At 44.3% G+C, this 20,417-nt stretch overlaps 2 protein-coding genes and 1 long non-coding RNA gene across 6 annotated transcripts in view; 2 read left to right on the top strand and 1 right to left on the bottom strand.

The window, feature by feature from the left end:
* Positions 1-6,296: 6,296 nt before the first annotated feature.
* On the top strand, positions 6,297-9,967 carry KLHL34 (kelch like family member 34). The gene has a single exon (XM_070603419.1). It carries the CDS (start codon positions 6,895-6,897, stop codon positions 8,854-8,856), a length of 1,962 nt encoding a protein of 653 aa, XP_070459520.1. The 5' UTR covers positions 6,297-6,894; the 3' UTR covers positions 8,857-9,967.
* CNKSR2 (connector enhancer of kinase suppressor of Ras 2) overlaps positions 9,964-20,417 on the bottom strand; it is a 257,543-nt gene continuing 247,089 nt past the window's right edge. For all 4 annotated transcript variants that reach the window (XM_070603410.1, XM_070603411.1, XM_070603408.1 and 1 more), the window contains 2 exons: positions 14,742-14,938; positions 9,964-12,314 (listed from right to left, as the gene is read on the bottom strand). In XM_070603410.1, the coding sequence (XP_070459511.1) occupies positions 12,099-12,314; positions 14,742-14,938 (413 nt within the window). In that variant the 3' untranslated portion in view covers positions 9,964-12,098. The remainder of the gene's footprint in view (positions 12,315-14,741; positions 14,939-20,417) is intronic.
* Positions 19,629-20,417, top strand: part of LOC139080893 (uncharacterized) — a 45,268-nt gene continuing 44,479 nt past the window's right edge. The window contains exon 1 of the long non-coding RNA XR_011535698.1: positions 19,629-19,787. This is a non-coding gene — a long non-coding RNA (uncharacterized lncRNA). The remainder of the gene's footprint in view (positions 19,788-20,417) is intronic.

Below are 20,417 nucleotides of genomic sequence, written 5' to 3'. Positions count from 1 at the left end.
TACAATATCTCTATAGAAGACCATTGGTTTAAAAAAAAAGCATTTGAAGTCCCAGGTTCTGCAACTCCTTAAACAGGTGTGGATGAGTGGAGAAATTTACCCACACTCCAAGGGTGTTCCATGATTTTATTTCTGGTTGTGTTCAGATGACACATTTAAGCCATTTCCAATCGTATGACTTGGTTTGTATTATGCAGTCATCTTGAAAGATGTGTAAGAGACTCTGATGTTGCTGTCAGACGCTCTTTCATCTTTCTGAAGGTCCAGCCATCAAAGTCATAGGTTTGGTTGTCTGTACACATCTGTAAGTGGATGACAGCTGGCCCTTTGGGGTCAGATACTAATAGTCATCCCACTTCATTGTGCTCCAGAGGCAGGAATTCCTTCGGAGATGAGAGTTCCCGTGAAAGTCATGTATTAGGAAGTGTTCTCAGAAAAGACAGGCAGGGGGTGGCAATGTGAGACAGGGAAGGGAAGGAGGTCAAGCAAGCACATGACACCAAACAGGGTCCCACAGAAGGTGGTTTGGCTAAATCCTATTGGGAGCTCTGGAAACAGTGTAGGCCACACCAGGAAAGGGAGCTGTCACCTGCTCACCAGTTGTTGGTCAAGGGTGGCCCCCAGGAGGCACTTTTGCTTCTGTTCACGTGCACAGGCTCCAGCAGCCCAGGGGTGTCTGCCCACAAAGGGACACAGGTGCTGGTTGCTGGGAGCAAAGGCCACTGAGACTGGTGTGCATGAAAATGGTAAAGGGATTGAGGGGATATGGGCAGGGCTCTGACAAGGTCTGCTAAACCAAGTCACCTTGGACAAGTACCCTGGCTTCCTCAAGCCTCAGGCAACAGGCAACTCTTCATGGCCTGGAACTTTCTACTTGTACTTGTATGTTTTCTTTCAAGGTTCTAAATTACTAGAAGGTTCTTACTTATGCTGCGGCAGAATTTCTGTTTGTAACTTCTACCTGTTGGTCCTGGGTCTGCCTTCTATCCCTCTTGCCCTTCAGAAAGTTGAAAACAGCAATCATTTAACATCTAGAGGGTTCTTTTAGCCTAAACTCTCCAGCTCCTTCACCTGCTCGCTATATGAGAGAGAATGTTTCCAGACCCCACCTCCTTCTGGCTGGTCTCTTTGGGCATTCCCCAACTGGACTGGGAGCCTCTTAAAATGTGGCATCCAGACAGGAAAATCTGGCTACAGGCACCTTCTGATTGGAGTATTCAATCAAGTGTTTGGGAAAATGCCTTGGTTACCAAATCACCATCTCATGCCTCAGAGATCTGCTGTTAATATCTTCATCTTCTGGGGGTAAGGAAGGGCAAACAAGCCCACAATCTATTTTTAAGTCATATGATGAGGGGCAGAGGCCCTTAATTTTCCCGTCTGAGTCTCCAACCTCTGACCTTTTGGAGCTAGCGGGCTTTCTCTCTTTTTTGGAAAATGTTGACATCATACACAGAACAAGATGTTACTGAGAATAGTGAATGAAGGACATGGCAAAAATTATTAACAATCCTCTATTACAGTGATTCCCACACTTCCACATGCATCAGCATCACCAGGAGGGCTTGTTAAGGCAGATGGCTGGAGCTCACTCCCAGAGGTTCTGATGTGGCGATTCTGAGGTGGGGCTGAGAATTTACACTTCTTAACACGTTCCCCAGTGACGGTGCAGGACCACTGAGAACCACTGCTCTATTACATTTCCTGGCTGCTTAGGCTCTTGTATTATGAGTTTCCAGAAGGCTTTAAGTTAAGAGAGGGAGGAGGAGGAGAAACTCACATCTAATGTGTATACTTGTACCAGGAACAGTCATATACATAAGCTAATTTTATTTTAACGGTGCTATGAATGTAGACTCAGTATGCTCCTTTGAAAAATAACGACACTCACAGAATTTAAGTCACTTGCTTACAGTCACATGGTGCAGATCTGGAATTGGAGCCCAGGTCTGTCTGAGCCCAAAGCCCCGTCCTTCCCTACCTGCCACACTGCTTCTTAAGCTGTCAGCTGGGCCAGAATGCCAAAATCACTCATGATTAACACACACACACACACACTCCACCCTTGAAATCCTTTTGCTTGAATGGTATGTCAGAAAGATAAAATACATTTCACATACACAAAAAATGGTCTTGGAAGAGGGTGAAGATAACATGGGATTTTTTCTCTACTGCGTGTCACTTACTGTTTGTAATCATGCTTTCACAATTAGCTTAGTTAACGTGTCAATTTCTAATAATAGGCTCCCCATGGAGGTTGCCAAAAGCCACGTGTTGGAAGGAAGCATATCGGGATTGAAAGGAGCCAGTAATGATAGATAACAAGGAGTTAACCTGCCAAAAACTGTATCCTAAATATCAAACAGGCACATTTTGGAGTTTTTTGGTTTTGAGAAAGGGTTTCCAATGTTATTATTGTACAAATTCTTTTTCTTCCTCAGAAATGCATTACAATGGATGAACCTTGAAAACATTATGCTAAGTAAAAGACATCAGTTACAAAAGATCACATATTGTATGATTCTATTTACATGAAATATCCAGAATCTATAGAGATAGAAAATAGATTAGTGGTTGCTTAGGGCTTGGGGGGCTGGTGGTATAGGAAAGTGAGAGTTAAATGGTTTGGGTTTTCTTTTCATTTTTTTTTTAAAGATTGGCACCTGAGCTAACATCTGTTGCCAAATTTTTTTTCTTCTTCTCCTCCCCAAAGCCCCTAGTACATAGTTGTCTATTCTAGTTGTGGGTCCTTCTGGTTGTGGCATGTGGGACGCTGCCTCAGCATGGCTTGAGGAGCGGTGCCATGTCCGTGCCCAGGATCCGAACCGGCGAAACCCTGGGCCGCCAAAGCAGAGCGTGGGAAGTTAACCACTCGGCTATGGGGACGGCCCCAGGTTTCTTTTGGAGGTTATGAAAATGTTACAAATCAGACTCTAGTGACAGTTGCACAACTCTGTAAATATGCTAAGAACCACTAAATTACACACTTTGAATGGGTGAATTCACCCATGGTATGTGGATATTATATATCAATAGAGCTGTTACCAAAAAAAAGCACATTACATTTGAAAAAAATGTTAAATATCCATTACACATGGATGTTTGTAGTTTTGGATTTTTTCAACATAAACAATTATTTTAGAGGTGAGAGCTATGGAATTTAGGTTCAGCTAGGTAGGGCCAATTGAGGGAAAGTGGAGTGCCATGGCTGACTAGCATTGCTGCCTTGATGTGGGAAGTGAGATGGGTACTTGGAGCTTCTGCCACAGGAGCTGCAGATGTACGGAAAGAATCGTCAACAGGAGGTCACAGTCCTGACAAGGGGTGGGGGTTCGAGGCAAATTGCAGGGACCGAACAGGCATGCTGGAGTGCCTAGCTGGGCCTTCAGCAGAAGCCCAGCCATACGAACTGTGGCATGGAGGGGCTGCTGGGGCACCTGGGGCCATGCATCCAGGTAGGAGGAGCAGCAGCACATCTGGCTGAATCCCAAGGGCCATGTGGGGCTGGTCTGGGTAAAGGACTCAGGCTGCAGGGCAGCACCGGGCTGCAGCAGTGGCTGGATGAAGTGGTCCGGCCTTCTCAGAAGAGTTGAGTCCACTCAGACTCTCCAGCTGGGGGCCACCCATGGTCACCCATTTGATTCCCAGGGATGTTAGCCCATGGCCTTACCAGGATGTGTCTTCATCCCTGGCTGTGTGAAGGGAAGAAAGAGAACCAGGGAGAAGGAAGTAACTGTCCCAGTCAAGTCCCTCTTAACCACTGAGGGTGCCATTCCCTATATCTGTTCAACTCAACATTACTTATGCCAAAGACCGTGACAGGGCTGGGGATACAAAGACCAAGAAACAGTCCCTGCTCTCAAGGAGTTGATAGTCTAACGGGGGAGGGTAACTCATAAGCAGGTCGTTTTCCACATAATGATCACATCCTACCACATCTGCTCATCACCATGTGTTCAGGTTGGGTTACAGGAACTGCTTCTAGGGGACTCAACTTAGGACATACATCTGCGGCAACAACTAAAAAAGCACACACTGAAATGTTGTTTAGCATACTTAATATTGCACAGAAATTAAAATATCGATACTTTCCATAAACATTACTCAAAGGACAAGAATGTTCTTGGATGGATTGACAGTTACATTTTCTAAACAAGACCTTGTAAACACAGCTAATATGAAAATTTCTCCAGTTAACACAGTTCTTCATATCATCAATGGCAAAAGATGTTAAGGTGGCATGTTGGGCCAGCAATAACCACATGCTTGTTATATAAAATTGGATCTTTGATGTCAAGACTTTAGTCTTCCACAGCATCTTTATTCTCAAGGAAGTGTGACATTTTGGATTCAACCTGAATGCATGGTGACAGGCAGATCTGATGGGATATGATCCGATTTCAGGGTTAAAAATACGTTGTTTAAAAAACTGTATTTAAACCGTATCACTCTGAAATTTGGTTTAAATAAACTGTGTTGCACTAACTATTTTATTTTTATCATACATGAGGTCACATTAATATAGTAGGGAGGGAGCCCTGGATTCCGATCCAGACTCCGTAACTCAATATCCAAGTCACCCAGACAAACTGTACTCTCCCTGGGGCTCATTTGCCACATTTGTTTAAAGAGGAAAATAAGAAGTTGCAGAGGAAAGGGAGAGGCTTTGGCTAACTGATCTCAAATAGCCCTTCTAGGGAAATTCTATTAGGTTGAGTAAAGGCCATTTAATTTCACCATACACATCTGTGCACAGTAAACCAAACTGGTATTTTACTTTTGAATTAAGAATTTTAGTACTAAAAAAGAAAAAACCAACAAACCAACAGCACCCCTTCTGAACCCATCTGTAGCTCTAACATTAGGAATTCAAATTGGAGTATTTTTAGCCTCTGGAGTTTAAGCTAGCTCTTAACCTGAGCCCCTGCCTGCATTTTATGATTTGGTTAATTTAAGTCATAAAGCAGTTCCATCTTTGACAAGAAAGCAAAATCATTTTACTAATATTTTTAAGCACTTCAAGAATTACTTCTAATTGGAGACCTCCTAAGTACCGTTGGCATACTGGGCAGAACATGATAGAATTTTATCCTTCCTTGGACTTTTTTTTTTCTGTGAAATACAACTACAACTGTCAGAAATGCAAGTTATTTCAGATGCCCTCAAAAGGTTCACTTAAAACAGATTGCCAGAGAGGCTGCATGAGAAAATAGAAAAATCAATTCTAGATGAAAGCGAAACACTCAGAAGCTCCCAGATTGGCCAGAAAGAACAGTCACAGTAATCATTTAGTTATTTAAGAGGAAGATGGAGGAGACGGAGAAACGCTTTCCTAATGTTTCAAGATTGCGGTGGTTTAAGCCCTCATTTCTGTGCTGGGTGCATCTTATAAAAATAACTTCATGAGGAGGGGCCCTACGAAACTCCAGCCTCTACCGAGCTTGCAACCTCACTGCCCGTTATCTTGTCACGGCGTTGAAGATGGAGCAGGCAGTAATCAGATCAGAGCCTGAAAGTCAGGGAGAGACACTGGAACGAATTATTTTCTTAAAGGAAGTGGTCATTCAAAGGCAGAAAACCCAAGTCACCCACAATTTCCTTGTCCACTTTGCCAAGGGATGGGCCGGGCAGGGTCCGAGGACAGAAAGGGAGGACTGTGCTGAGGTCGGAGAGCGGGGTGGGAGCCAATTCCCGACCGCGGAACGTGAGCCAGGCCAGCCCGGGAGAAGGGCGCAGCGCAGGCCCAGCATCCCGCCCGCCCGGGTGAGTCCAGGTGAGGGCCTGTCACCGAGCGCGGCTGGCGGGGAGCCCCGCATTCATCCGGGCGCGGTTGCGGCCAGCGGCTCCTCAGCGCGCAGCGGCCTCCAGGGTGGCAGCGCGCAAAATCGCCGCTTAATCCCCGCTCCCGCTGGGTTAATGAGGGCCTCCTCAAAGCACAAAGTGTCGAGCTAGGGGCTTCTTTCCCAGACGCAGGGGCACCGGGAGCCGACGTTCCTCTGGCCCAGCCGGGCGCCCTTCCTCGGACGGCGATTCGCGCCTCCCCAGTGAGCGCTCCCCCGCATCCCCAGCCGGGTTCCCGGGACCCCTGGTGACCGGCGGCCTGTCGGGTCACTGGAGTCAGGTCCCCTGGCCTCGGGTCGCGGCCAGCAGCCGGGGCGCGCCAGGGAGGCCGAGGCGGCGCGCTATTCCTGTCGCTGTGAGCTACCGGCATGTTATGTGCGGCGCCCAATCACGCCTCCGACCCGCCGAGCCGACCCGCGCCCCCCCTCCTTAATCCCGTAGGCTTTGATTTGATCCTCCGCGCGGAACAAGCTCACCTCCCCCCTGCCCCGTAGCCAGTCGTCCCCCGCCCTAGCGGGTGCCCGCAGAACCCGTCCTCTTCGTCCACCCCAGGGAGGTCAGAGCCCTCGCCCCGCGCTCCCGGGACGCCCCGAGCCGGGCCACGTCTGCGCATCTGGGCTGTCGGAGATCCAGCACCCCCTGAGTCAGTCCACCCGCAGCTCGGTCCTTCCAGGTGATGGTGCGCGGCCACTTCGGCCCCTGGCGCGCAGGTGTGGGTTTCCCAAACTGGGCCGGGGAGGGGGCTTTGGGCAACGCGCTGGCAGCCTCCGAAACAAAACCCTGCACCCCCCGGAAGACTCCAAACTCCGTGCTCTCCGCTACTAGGGGCTTCTGGAAACCGTTCCGCGACCGGGTTTGCTCTGAGAGGGGTACGGGGAGATCTGCGCACCTGGATGAAGGAGCCCTGGGCTTTAAGCTGAGCAGGCAAAAATGGGCCCTTGCTAGGGACTCTGCGGCTCAAGCGGGGGGCCCGGGAGCGCCGTGCCCCGGGATGCCTCCGGCCGCGCCCGGCTGGCCCCAGCCCCAGCCCGGCCGCTTCCCGCCCTGGGCATCATGAGTTACTTCCTGTCTTACTGCAAAGCTCACGGCGGCGCGCTGCTCACCGGCTACCAGGCCCTGCGCGCCGAGGGCTTCTTGTGCGACGTGACGCTGGAGACCGAGGGCAGCGAGTTCCCGGCGCACAGGTCGCTGCTCGCGTGTTCCAGCGACTACTTCAGGGCCCTGTTCAAGAGCCACACTCGGGAATCCCGAGCGAGCGTGATCCACCTGCACGTGCCGTCGGCGGCCGGCCTGCAGCGCCTGCTGGACTTCATCTACACCGCCTGGCTGCCACTCTCCATGGACACCGTGGAGGACACGCTGGAGGCCGCCAGCTACCTGCAGGTCACCGAGGCCCTGGGGCTGTGCGGCCGCTACCTGGAGCGCCAGCTGGGCCCGGAGAACTGCTGCTTCGCCGCCAACGTGGCGGCGCGCTTCGGCTTGGTGCACACGCTGGGCGCCGCCGAGCGCTGCATCGTGCGCTACTTGAGGGAGCTGCTGGCGCGGGGCGCGGGCCCCGCGGGGCTGCTGGAACTCAACCCCGCGTCGCTGAGGGCCGTGCTGGGCGCCCCCGACGTGGCGCGGGTGCCGGAGGCCCGGCTGCTGGGCTTGGCGCTGGCCTGGCTGCGGCAGGAGCCTAAGGCCGAACGCCTGGCTCACTGCGCCGCGCTGCTCGAGCGCGTCCGCTTCGGCCTGGTGCCCGCCGACGTGCTGCGGCGGGTGTACTCGGGCTCCGGCATCGCGCTGCCCGCCCGCGTCAAGGGCCTCATCATCCAGGCCCTCAACTACCACACGGCGCCCTCCCGCCAGCCGCTCGTGCAGGGCGAGCAGACCAGCGTCCGGAGCCCCCAAACCCGTATCTTGTTAGTCGGGGGGCGCAGGGGGCCGGAGGTGGTGATGGAGGAGGTCGCGGCCCCACGAGGGGGGGCAGCCAGGGGAAGGGGAGCCGCGGCGGAGCCCGAGGAGGAGGAAGAGGAAGAAGAGGAGCAGCTGGAGGAGGAGGAGGAGGAGGAGGAGGAGTGGGAGCTCACCCAGGACGTGGTGGCCTTCGACGTGTACAACCACCGCTGGCGCAGCCTCACGCGAGTGCCTGCACCACTCCTGGGGCACAGCGTGTGCGCCGCCGGCAACTTCCTGTTCGTCCTGGGCGGGGAGAGCCCCTCGGGCGGCGCCTCGTCTCCCCTGGCCGACAGCCCGCGGGCGGTCTCAGCCCAAGTGCACCGTTACGACCCGCGCTTCCACGCTTGGACAGCAGTGCCCGCCATGCGGGAAGCGCGGGCCCACTTCTGGTGCGGCGCCGTGGGCGAGGGGCTCCTGGCCGTCGGGGGCCTGGGCGCGGACGGCGAGGCGCTGGCCTCGGCGGAGATGTACGACCTGCGCCGGGACCGCTGGACGGCGGCCGGGGCGCTGCCGCGGGCGCTCCATGGCCACGCGGGGGCCGTCGGGGACCGCGGCACCGTGTACATCTCGGGGGGCAAGGCAGGGAGAGGCGAGGGCGGCGCGAGCAGCCTCCGGGACTTGTACGCTCTGGGCCCCGGGGAGCGGGCGTGGAGTAAGAGGGCGTCCATGAGCACAGCCCGCTTCGGGCACCACATGGCGGCCCTGCGTGGCGCGGTGTTCGCTTTTCTGGGGCGCTACGAGCCCTTCTCCGAGATCGAGCGCTACGACCCCGGCGCGGACCAGTGGACTCGGCTGCGGCCGCTGCCCTACGACCGCTTCTGCTACGGGCTGGCGGTGGTGGAGGAGACGGTGCTGCTGCTGGGCGGCCTCAAGTGGCGGGAGTCGCGCCAGGTGCCTACCCGCAACGTAGTGGGCTATGACCTCGACCTAGACCGCTGGGAGGACATCGGCTGCCCACTGCCCTGGGCCTGGAGCGGCCTGCAGTGTGCAGTGCTGCAGCTGGCCGAGGGAGGGGACGAGGAGAGGGAGGGAGAGCCTGGAGGGGCGCCAGATTTAATGTTGGGTTTCATGGGTTAGGGCAGTCTCCGGACCATGGAGGAGAAAGTCGCGCTTGACCAGGCTTTCAGAGCAACACGTGAGCTTTTCCTAAGAATGGGACTCTGGGAGCAGAGTGGCTTCTGAAGGTTAAGGAGGCAAACAAGGGCTTGGCCAAAGGGGAACATTTCCCCTTAAGCTGAGAATGGGAGACAGGAGAGGTCAAATAGAAGGATATATGAATCAGCTTCAGTGAGCTGGGGATTTCTAAAAGTTCTCATGCTGGGCTTTTGAAAATAAAATATGACCCTATTTTCCCTCTAGGTGCTAAATAGTGATTACTTTTGTGCCAAACAAACAAACGGCCAAAAAATATACCCTAAGAAGTTACATATAAGACCCAGAAAATTGTTAGCTATAAAGACTGTAATAAATAGTTGTAGAAGATGGCATTATCTGAATAAGTACTGAAGAGAATGTGCCTTGGTTAAACAGCATGAGATCATTGTAAGGGAGACTATGATTTTATAATTCCAGAACCATGGTTATAGTTCTGCTCTGATGGTTTAATATAAGTATGGAACTGAGAGGGAAAAAAATCTCTAAGACAGCACCTTTTTGGGGGGGGCGAGTAGCCTAGGTTAAGTTTTTCTGTCCCTCATCCTTACTTACCCCTGGTCTACTTTTGCCCTGGCTTTAGGCAGCTCGTTGGTTTTAAGTTTTATTTCAGCAAGCCTTATTCCATAATAATCAAGCTCCTCTGGTTAAGTGGGACATCTAAGAAAAACAAAACCAAACCCTATTTTTGCATCCTCTTTAAATGTTCATTCTGCAGACATGCTGTAGGTTGTATTTGTAAAAAAAATTAACTTATTTTTGGCAGTTCTTTCCTCCCCCTCCCCCAATTCCCAAAAGAATCACAGAGAAAGGAAAGAGGAGTAGGTGAAATTTTAAAGTTCATGTCTAATAAATGGGGAACCAGCTTCATTTTGCGGGGTCTCAGAGAAGGTACTTATATACACTGAACAGGTGCTGCTTCTGGCTTGTACCAGCAATGGAGTGGTCACTGGGGGAATGGCGGCTGTGTGATTAGGTCACAAAGAAATGTGGTGAGGACTGTGCATGAATAAAGTAGGTGCTTTATAAAGATTCATTAAGAGCTGAATTTATTTGACTTCAGTTTACAGTGCTGCCTCTCTCCTAGATTTGAAACTAATGCAATAAAATATACAGATATATAGTTAAAAGGTTTCTTTCATGCTAGGCTAGCCACGAGTCTTTAAAATTCATTAGTTTAATTTTTACCATTTAAAACAACAGAGCCAACTTTACAAAAGTAAAAGCTGCTTAGTAGCAACATAGCTAGTCTCTCCATCAACTGCTCACTGTTTACAGGGCACAACCTGGCCACTGTATCCATGACACATCCATCAGGTACAGATATTTTTAAGTGAATGTACACATTAGGTCTAGTAAACATCAACAAGTCTAACACCTGTAACAAGCACACTTCATTTCAGGACAAGAGGTTTTTGTTTTCTGTTTTTTTTACATATACAAAACCCCACAAATTTAATGTGTCAATATCCATGCAGTAAATAAATGTTTTTACAAATAGACTTTTTTAAATGATAAAAATATTACACTGGACCCAAAATTCCATACAAACATTAATACATGATTTCTCATCCATTTTAACTAAATATAGGATTACTGAAAATGTGCTGTAGAAAGGCCACTCTCCTGTACAGTTGTGCAAAGTCTGCAAAACGATAGTGATTCAATGGTGGTTTCAAAAGCAAAGAAAAAGATCCCCGCTGTGGAGTTTTTCCTTTCTCCTCTACAGCAAAAATATTCACTGGCATATATCTGAACTCTTAGAGATGAAAGTACATTCACTGAGCTGTACAGGCAACAGTATAAAGCTGATTAGAAGTAGATTTTAGGATATAGGATAGTAAAGGAGGGTCCCTTCCTCCTCCTAAAAAAACCCCAGTAAATTGTGACTTGTACATTATGCAGCCAGACACTAAAAAGCAGCACAGTCATTATCATGCTGTGATCACTTTCAAAAACGAGATGCTTATAAATGGAAATATATGAAGAGGACTTTTTCATAGACTTCATCCACTCTATAGAACAATTCATGAAGCTAGGAAAAAACCTCTATAAATTGTTTCTCTCATACAGTTCAATGTAACAGATCTCTGAATGACCATGATCCTCTTGCTCCTCAGGAGAGAGGTACATTTTTATTTTTCAACATTGTTTTCTATATTATAACACACATCGGTCTGTAACTAAACATATTTTACTTCCCTGCCTGAAGTATAACCTATATAAGTTTAATTAATGGACTGGGGGAAAATTGGAAACTGGAAAGTTGATTCATTTCAGTTTCTACCTTGTATTTTAAGAGTCGAAGTTTAAAAACATGATTTTGGGCTGAAATTATATATATATATATATCTGTTAGCTGCCTTTCCGGGTGAATTAAGTGTGTTTTAAAAAATCCACTCTCAAATTCCTCTGTACACAATCAGCATTTCATCACTACAAAAATAAAGGAAGATTTAAACCAAGAAAATAAAGCAGCTCTATCTTCAATTTTGGTCTCAGTTACAAAACATCTTACAAAGCTTTGCCCTGATACACCATTAAGTGTCCCCATAGATTTGGAATAGTATTTCTATTAACCAGCTTTCACAAGTTAATAGACTATTAAGACAAATATTAGATACCTGAACTTTTCTTATGTTGATGCTCTTCTATTTTGCTTAACTCTTGTATGCGCATCTACATTTCACAAAAATAAAACTACAGCATTAAACTTTGTGCAATGTTTAAGAAAATTCTTAGAACATTTTAATAAATATAAAAAAGGTTTAAATTCTTTCCCACCCACAAGGATGTCTGCACCTGAAAAAATGTGATTTATTTTTGAACTCTTGTTTATATAAAATTAACTTAAAGGGAGAAAAGATGACCTTAGATAGAAAACTGCCTTTTTGTGGTTTTACTACTTGAAGACCACCTGTTTTCAGAGTTTGCAAAAGTTAATTTTAAGTCATTGAAGACAGTTGATTTTGCACATGGTAAACATAAGCTGAGCACTAATTGCATATAAAATATACAAATGCTCTTTAAAGACACTGGCATTATGACCATATATGGTTTGTTTCATATAGTTTGGTAACATTAAAGAATAGCTTGTCAAGTGTCCCACACATTGATATAAAAACTACCTTATATACTTGTTCAAAGTACCAGAAGGCAGAATACACTTACACATGCGTTTCAATGTATGAATGAGTGTGTGTTAGAGAGGAAGTGATTACATCTACTTCAGAAGAAATACTTAATGGGTCATTTGGGGTGGTGTTTTGACAGATATCCAAGAAAAGATCAAGGTACATCTGCTTCCATTGTTGGAATTCTTTAGATGTCAAGTCTGGATTGTCTAGGACTTTATCAATAATGGCTACTTCCCCTTCTCTGGCCTGAAAAGCAAAAGGATTCAACAGTTAAGATGTAGACAAACTTTTATTCAAGTTTAAAATAAAGAGTTAATAGGCAAAAAATTAAGAAGCCCATAAGAAACAGCTCTGGTGTACTCAAACTCAGCTATTTAGACTCAAATTCCAGTATACTTTTTTCTACACCCAAGGTATGCCTCATATTGCCCACTCTGTGTGGTTTATTTTTTCTCTTGGCCTGTCCTGTTTCCCATCTCTGCCTATGGAAACTTTCCTGCGTCATTCTTTAAAGATTCAGTTCAAATTCCTCTCATTTCATGAAGCCTTCCTTTAAGGATTGGGAAAAATGTTTCCTCTCTCATTTATGTCCCCATAACACTATCACTGCCATTGAGTGGACTTACCACATTCTATCTCTTGAGTTACTTTTGCACTGTTTCATCTGTCCTGCTAGATGGTTAGCTCCTCATGCTTGCATGAGAGAGAGCAATGGCCCTCCTGTCAGCATAAACACATAATTCTTGCTGTGTGAACGTTATGGCTCCCTTCCTGCAGCACCGGAGGCCTGCAATACAAAATATCCCTCCCTTCCACGCTGGAGGTCGGCTGAAGAGTGAACTTGCTTATGGGATAACTCACCACAGCACAGCTATCGCCTGTTGGAGGAGTGAGTCTCCCAGGTGGGACGGCGGCGTGGCGGAGAGCGTAAGACAGTCTGAAAAGCTCAGTCCTATCTTTTATGGGCCCAAGGAAGGGGCAGGAAGTTTAGGGAACGTTCTGCAGGAAGTGGGAAGGCACAATTCCGGGCAAGCCAGAGTTGGGAGGGAAAGACAGTAACGTGCCTAAGCAGTTGTTCTGGTCCTTGGGACCAGACAGAGACAGTGGGGCTGGGACTGAGGATGTTCTGAATGGCCTTGTGCTTGCTGAGGGTCCTGTTACAATTCCAGGAACTATATATGCATCCATGGTTGCTTGGGCGATTGTCCTTCCCTAATGGGAGATTTTCATTCTCTATCAATTTCCCAGGCTAAAAAGCATAAGGCTCTGTAATTAATTTCACCAACGAGGGGAATTTCTTTATAGTGACTTTTCGTCCTCTTTGTTTGTCACAGAGAGTGGAGCACAGTGTCACATACCTGGTGATTCATCAATACTTATTGAACTGAACATCGGCAGGAGCTCATATTCTTTGCTACTGGAAGAAAATGCTTTTGGGGAATCTACAGAGCATGAAAGACAGGGTTGTGGGGCTGAGAGAGAGGGACAGGAGCAAGTCTCTAAAATACTTGAGCCTGACCTGCTTCAAAATGCCTGCCTGCTTTCATAACCAGGCAGTTTCGACCTGAGTGAGGGTGGGGGGAGGTGGGGCTCTGTAAGGTGAGAGAGTGAGGAGATCTTTGGAGTAGGGTTGGTCACTGGAATAATTATTCTTATGAATATTATAGCTCTTTTAAACATTCTAGTCTTAGTTACCAAAAGGCCATTAAGTTGTCCCATTAATTTGCATGAACACCAACTGAAAGCTAACTGACTCTGCTATTGGAAATTTTTCCAAATCATGCTTTTCTATTTTGTTTCTCTCTTTGGTACTCACCTATGTTTCAAAACCACAAAACCTCAGCAGCATACTATGGATCAGAAATATTTCCCAAAGGAGCCCTTTGACCTTTTGTTTCCCAAAATGACTGCGTAACATACTCTGTATGACAGTTCTTTCCTGTTTTTGATTGTTTAAGGATGCAGGGCCTGCTTAGGGAGAGTTTGTGTGGCAAGCCCTCTCCCCCTCACCCACACACACTGAGGGGGCTCACTTTTCTGCTTCCTTCTTCAACCTCCTGCCTTTCTGCTCCCCTCTCCTCCCCAGTCTGGGGCTGGCATAATAGGAAGACTGGAGACAATGTGAGCACTCATGGAAATGTATAATAAGAAAATAATATGTGAGTTCGGAACTGATAGCGTAAACAAGAATTATAAAATTTCTACATGGAACATGAATTACTGTGGCCTCACTCCAAATGTGCTGAAGGAAATATTCACAAAGTATCTCAGACCCTATTAGCAGCCACTATTGTATTCTGTTGCATGCTGTGTTCTTTTGATAACTATATTAATTATACTATATGGCATATTCATCTTAGGAAAATGAAAGACTGAGGAATAGCACCAGCCTTGCATTTTTGGAAAAAAAATTTAATTACATCCTGTTTTCTCCTAGAACTAAGTCACATAACATTTAGTCAGTGCTTTGAGGTGTTAATGAAAAGTTAAGATTATTTCCTCTTTACCAATACACATATTATTCTGTAGCCGAACGGCTCAGCTTCAGGTTCTTCCTGTCTACCTGTCCCTTGCCCCCATTTTGTATTTCTTTACCTAGAGAATCTGGTAATCCATTCTGAGTTGAGGAATGAATCTCTTGAAAGGAATTTCTCTTTCCATTTCATATCTTACCTTTAAAGTGCTTTTGAGAATTCTCAGCCTGTGTAGTTTTTCATTCATCACAGGATCATTACATCTCTTTATAAATGATAGCTTGTATTCCATCTTGGTTGAAATGCGATGTTCTCCCAGCGGTGACAGACTGGCTTGCTCCAATGCCCTGTATAAATCTTGCAATGAGTCTCCTAACTTTTCTTCCCTACTTTCACCTGTAATGTCCAAAAAAAGAGAAAAATGAATCCAGTGTAATAAAGTTATTTGACACTCCAAAAACCTACTAAAAAAAAAATCAAAACCATCTGAAAACAGGATAATGAAGGACTGGGAAAACAATCTATTACATTAAAACAACAAAAAAAAAAACCCCAAACAAACCCACAGCTGCTAGTTATATTGAGTAAGATTAGCTACAGGCAGCCAATTGTTTTAGAATGGTCAAATAGTAGGATGCTTTAATAAAATATTCTCTGAATAGCAAATCACCGTACATTCCTGAGTCCATTAAGTTCAAAGAATTAGAATACAAAAGGTACACAACACAGACACAATCCTGCACATAATTTAATATTTTAAAACTTTAATGAATATCCCCTATCATTATACTGATAAGCATAGAAGTGCTGATTAATAGAACTCTCCTGATTTAGCAATACTGAACTGCTTTTTACAGTTTTCCAGACTTCATAAGATGAAATGGCATTCATTGGAGTATATTTGATTATAAAAATCTTCCAGTAGTGTGCCATAGAGGATTATTAGGTTTCATGTGACTGCCATAGTAATGCCTGCCACATTGTAAATATAGTAAATGATCGTAAATTATCATCAATAATGCTTTAATTAAAATGAACTATGGGGATGTTTATATGCAAAGCTGGCATGTACTAAAAGAAGCTACTTAGCATTTGTAAGACCTGGGAAGAAAATACCGCAATTAAATCTTTTTGAGAAAAAAAATTAGAGACTGGTTCAGGAAAGGATCTTACATCTATTTGAACAAATCAAACTCTCATCTTGTTCTTTAATTGCCTGACTACTGATGTCATATCTTTCTCAACAATGATAAACAAAGATGAACTCCGATTTTGCTTGGAGTGGTAGATAGGATTAGGGCTATATCACATTTCCTTTCATAGAGAGCCAGAGTCCTTTTTGAGAAATACTAATTATATTGGCCCAAGGAGTAAATATGGAATGTTTTTCATTCCACCACAGTCTATGTGAATATTTTAGGCTTTCTGACTTAGTCAAAAAAAAAAAAAAAAAAAAAAGACTCCCTAATTGGTAATGAGTAGTTAACATTTATATGTGCCAGGCAGTAGGGTAAATACTTAACGTTCATGATCTCATTTAATCCTCACAACAGTACTAAGAGTAGATTTATTTGATTTTCATTTTATAGCAGGGAAGTACCTTGCTCAAGGTCACACTTAGTAAGCAGTGGAGCCAGAATTTCAAGTGGGCAGTCTGGCTCCCAAATCCATGATTTTAACAAGAATTCTATACTCCTAATTTTGTCAGTAATCATTTGAATTGTGTATTTAACAGTAGGTGTTAATGAATTTGTTAGACTCCCTTAAAATGCAGCATTCTAAAAACTTTTTGAAAAGCCAACAAACACATTACCTTAACTTGAAGGGATCACTTTTAGGATTAAAAAGTAGCTTCATTTAAGTTTCATATTCAATTTTTGGCTCTGCTGCTGAGGTTAGCAACTAATGGTAGGTATGATTATTGAGTCCTTCCATTAGAAAGTTCCTTGTTATCATCAACACATGCTATCACTAATTCCTCTATAACGAATTTTAACTTCCTAATCATATAGCTAAGTTAGAAGTATAATCTAAAAATACAGAAATCCATTTAAATAACAGCTTTTTAATTCTCTGCTGGCTCATCCTTGAATGTTTGCAACACCTAGAGGATTTTGAGAGATGGGTGGAAGGAGGACTGTAAAAAGGAGAAACTGCTTTGTGGGTTAAGAGCAAGACTGAAATGAGATAGGGAATTTTAACTGAGAATGGTTTGGAGCCAGGAAGGCACAAAATCATAAGGTCATTCAGAGTAACTAAATGGAGTTGTAAACAAGGATCCATTTGAACAGCATAATTCCATTTCATAAAATCATAGGCCAGGAAAGGAGCCCGAGGAATTATTTACTAGTTATCATCCTTTTTGCCTCAAGGCAAGACTGCATCTAAAGCTAGATGTAATTTCATAGAGCAGAGGGTAGGAGAGAAATGGGAGGCCTAACTGATGTGAATTATAGTAGTTTAGGTATCAGGTGGCCTAATGTATTATTAGTTTTTCAGTTCTTGAAAGAAGGGGAAGGAAAAAAAGGGACTCAGATTCTAGCGTTAGGATCTAAGGGAGAGGTAGAAGTATTTTTACATAGTAAATTTTTATTTTAAGATAACCTTCTTCCATATTACCTAACACTGTGAGGAGTATATATTTTGTTAAAAAAAGTTCTTACCCAATTTTCTTTCTCCCCAGTTCTTAAAGTTTGTGGAATACTGGGCCAGATGATTGATTTTTTATAAAATTTCAATGTAGTTTTACTTTAAGAAGGATAAGTAAAGATTTACTAAAAAAAGTGACAAACACAGCTATTAAATAAAATAAAAACTGAAAGTTATTTTTTCCCTTCTTGCCGTTAAGGAGGAAAAAAGCATTCAACCAAAGGACAACATAGTTCTACAAAGAATCTGGTTTGATAGCTGTAAGAAGAATTGAGCATGGATTTATCTCTGGGCAGCACATTTGAACAAGGAATCACAATGAGACGGAACACAGAAACATTTCCAAGTATAGTAATGGAATAGTGTGGCTCCTAGCAGAGATAAGTAAAGCCCCCTCCCCCATCACTACACATCATACACATATGCAACACCACAAGACACAGCAGTGGGATGAGGAAGGATGAAGGATTGAGATGCCAGGCTACCACAAAATGCCACCAATTACTTAACATTATAAGACTAGACAAAGAGCCTTTCTATTTTCAAAGGAGGGGGTGAGGGGCAGAGTCACATTCTAAATCTGATTCACTGTGCTCAACAGTCAAAACAACACAGAACTCAACATTCAAGACAAAAACAGACCTTTATTTTCTTTTATAATTTTCAATTGGTTTCCTTGTTTTTTTTTCTCAAATGAATACCAATTAAGTCAATTGGGCTACTGTTGCAACTGAAAATATGAAAGCACCTTTATTTTCTTCTCTTTTTGCCCTCTTCTTCTTCGTCTCCTTCTCACTTTTCTTCTGGTTTCTCTTTTTAAAACCCTTGCTTTTCTTCTTCTAGAAGAGGCTTGCTTTGGAAGAGGAGGCAAGCACTTGGTGAGCTCTGCTTCCTGATTGACTTTCTTTCAACGTGCCAGTTCAGCCACTGGAGCACTGGCTGAAAACCGGCTCTTTTGCAATTTGAATGAATGTTTTCTGAAAGTTGGCAAAGTGTAGAAGACCACATGCAAACCACAGGACATACATAGGAACCTTCCACGACTCCTAATGAGGAGGTGTATCACTGCTACAATGAAATTTTAATTTGTATTTAATTTATTCAGGAATTCTAGGGCTATGCAGGAATAAATTCCCTCCCAAATTATATTTATATTTACAACATGTCACTTAGTCCTGTGTCAGATGGCAAACTTTTCTATTCCAATTTTATTAAAGAGAACATATCAAGTTCTTTCCTATATAAAATTTCATTGAGAACATATAAGGTTCTTTCCCATATAAAATTTCATTGACTGATAGATTTGAGGATTACAATGAAGTTACTGACGAATTAACTTGTATTTTGTGCCAAGGGAGGGTCATTTCTGGCTGTGTCATACGTGGCAGGGGTGAAAGAAGATCCTTTTTATTGTCTCATTGCTCTTCTAGCTACACTAAGAAATACTGTGACTCTAGGAAAGTGGTGAGCAGCCCAACAGTTCATTGTTTGGTTCTTTCAGGTTGCATATGACCTCCAGGTAGTGATAAAGCTCAAAGAAAAGATGAGCTAATGCAAAATAAGTTTGTGGGAACTTTCTTGCAAACGGCAAGAATGATAATGCATTTCTCAAATACTAAAAGGTCTTTGGTTGACAGATTTCCTTACACTCATGCTTAGTGTTTTCCAAACTTTTTTGATTGTGCACCCTTACCAGTTAAAATACTTCTGTTATTCATAACTTATATACATGTATTACTCTATATTAATAGATATGCATGTTATAAAACAAACACATAAAAGAAATTCGAAAGGATGAGATATAAAACCTGAGGAGAAATTCCAATGTTTTTGCTTCCTGTACCTCAGTGGCCCCATGTGTACCCTCCTTCAGAGACCTAGACTGTGACTTTCCCTCAGCGTTTACACCTCACTCTCGTTTGCATTTCCCAGTCGTCTACCTGGCCTCATGCATCCAATGTTTAAACTGAATGATGGTTTTCTCTACTTTACACATGAAATACTCCAAAGAGGGCTCCCTATCAGGGGATGGTGTAATTTTTATGACAGTCTATCATGTAATTTCATTCACGTTTCTTTGGTGAAAATTAAGGAGAGCGGAATACAAACTTGGCGACCTATAATTTCATTCTGGTGTCCTCCCCATTTCCCCACCTCTGCAATGACAATGTTGAAGGAGAGTAAAAAATGAAAACAAAACAAAACGAGTATACCAACTGGGTTCTTGAAGAACCAAGCCAACAAGGATAACGAGTTTTGGTACATGTTTTGGAAGGGAACTGTGCTCTTTTAAAATTGGACAATGTCCTCATGGAAACAGTTGTTCCTTCCACAACACAGCTGGGTGGTTGAGCACAGAAGACTAGGAAAGGCTAAGTCACAAGGGGGAGAGAAGGCTGGACATAGTAGCATTAGTCACCAGTCAAATGTGAGAGGCATTCGTTCTTGTACACCCGCTAAGGCTTCCAGGATAATGGCGTCACGTACGTGGAGCACTATTCTTGTCATGAAGGGCAATTAACATTTGCATTGAGACATGGGAATATTTTCTGAATACTAATTTACTAGTGCACTGTAAGGAACCACTTATTTATATGTAAGTTGACAATTAAATTTTTAATGGGTTTAATGTAGATGGGTTTAATGTTTGTAGGTTTTATGCCAAAGATGATTATGTATTCAGGAGTTTACACTGTAATTTGAATTGTTTTATAATTAAATATTAGCTCTCTTAATTCATGCTTTTATATGAGTTAACTAGCTATGTCTAGCATTGTAAAACTGGGGAGAGGGCAGTTTGTTATATCAGAAAAAAAGCGTAAGATTTTAAAAGCTGGCTTTTACTTGTCACTGTAATCAACTACTCTTTTCATAATTAGAAGTAATTTGTTTGTTTTCTTTTAGGCAAAATAACAATTTCTTTGATGGAAAAAATTGTTTTTAGTGAGGAAAAAGCCCTTCTTTTAAAAGGACAGCTTGCATGAATCAACCAATATTGCTAAGTGTATTTTTAAAGAACATGTGAAGCTCATCCCTGTAAGAATGACCTTGTGCTTCACCAAATTAAGTAAAGCCCATTCTAGTGGCTGTCGATCCCTTCTGCGCAACAGTTAAGCTAACTTTCATAAAGATGTGACAAAAGAGACAGAGCTGGCTTATTCTATACCTCGTTCTCTAAGCATGTAATATCTACCAAACTATATGGGTTAAGGCCACAAATATTTGA

The sequence above is a fragment of the Equus przewalskii genome, chromosome X, assembly GCF_037783145.1.
Source record: "Equus przewalskii isolate Varuska chromosome X, EquPr2, whole genome shotgun sequence".
Classification (NCBI taxonomy): domain Eukaryota; kingdom Metazoa; phylum Chordata; class Mammalia; order Perissodactyla; family Equidae; genus Equus; species Equus przewalskii.
This window is presented reverse-complemented; position numbering and strand designations above follow the sequence as displayed.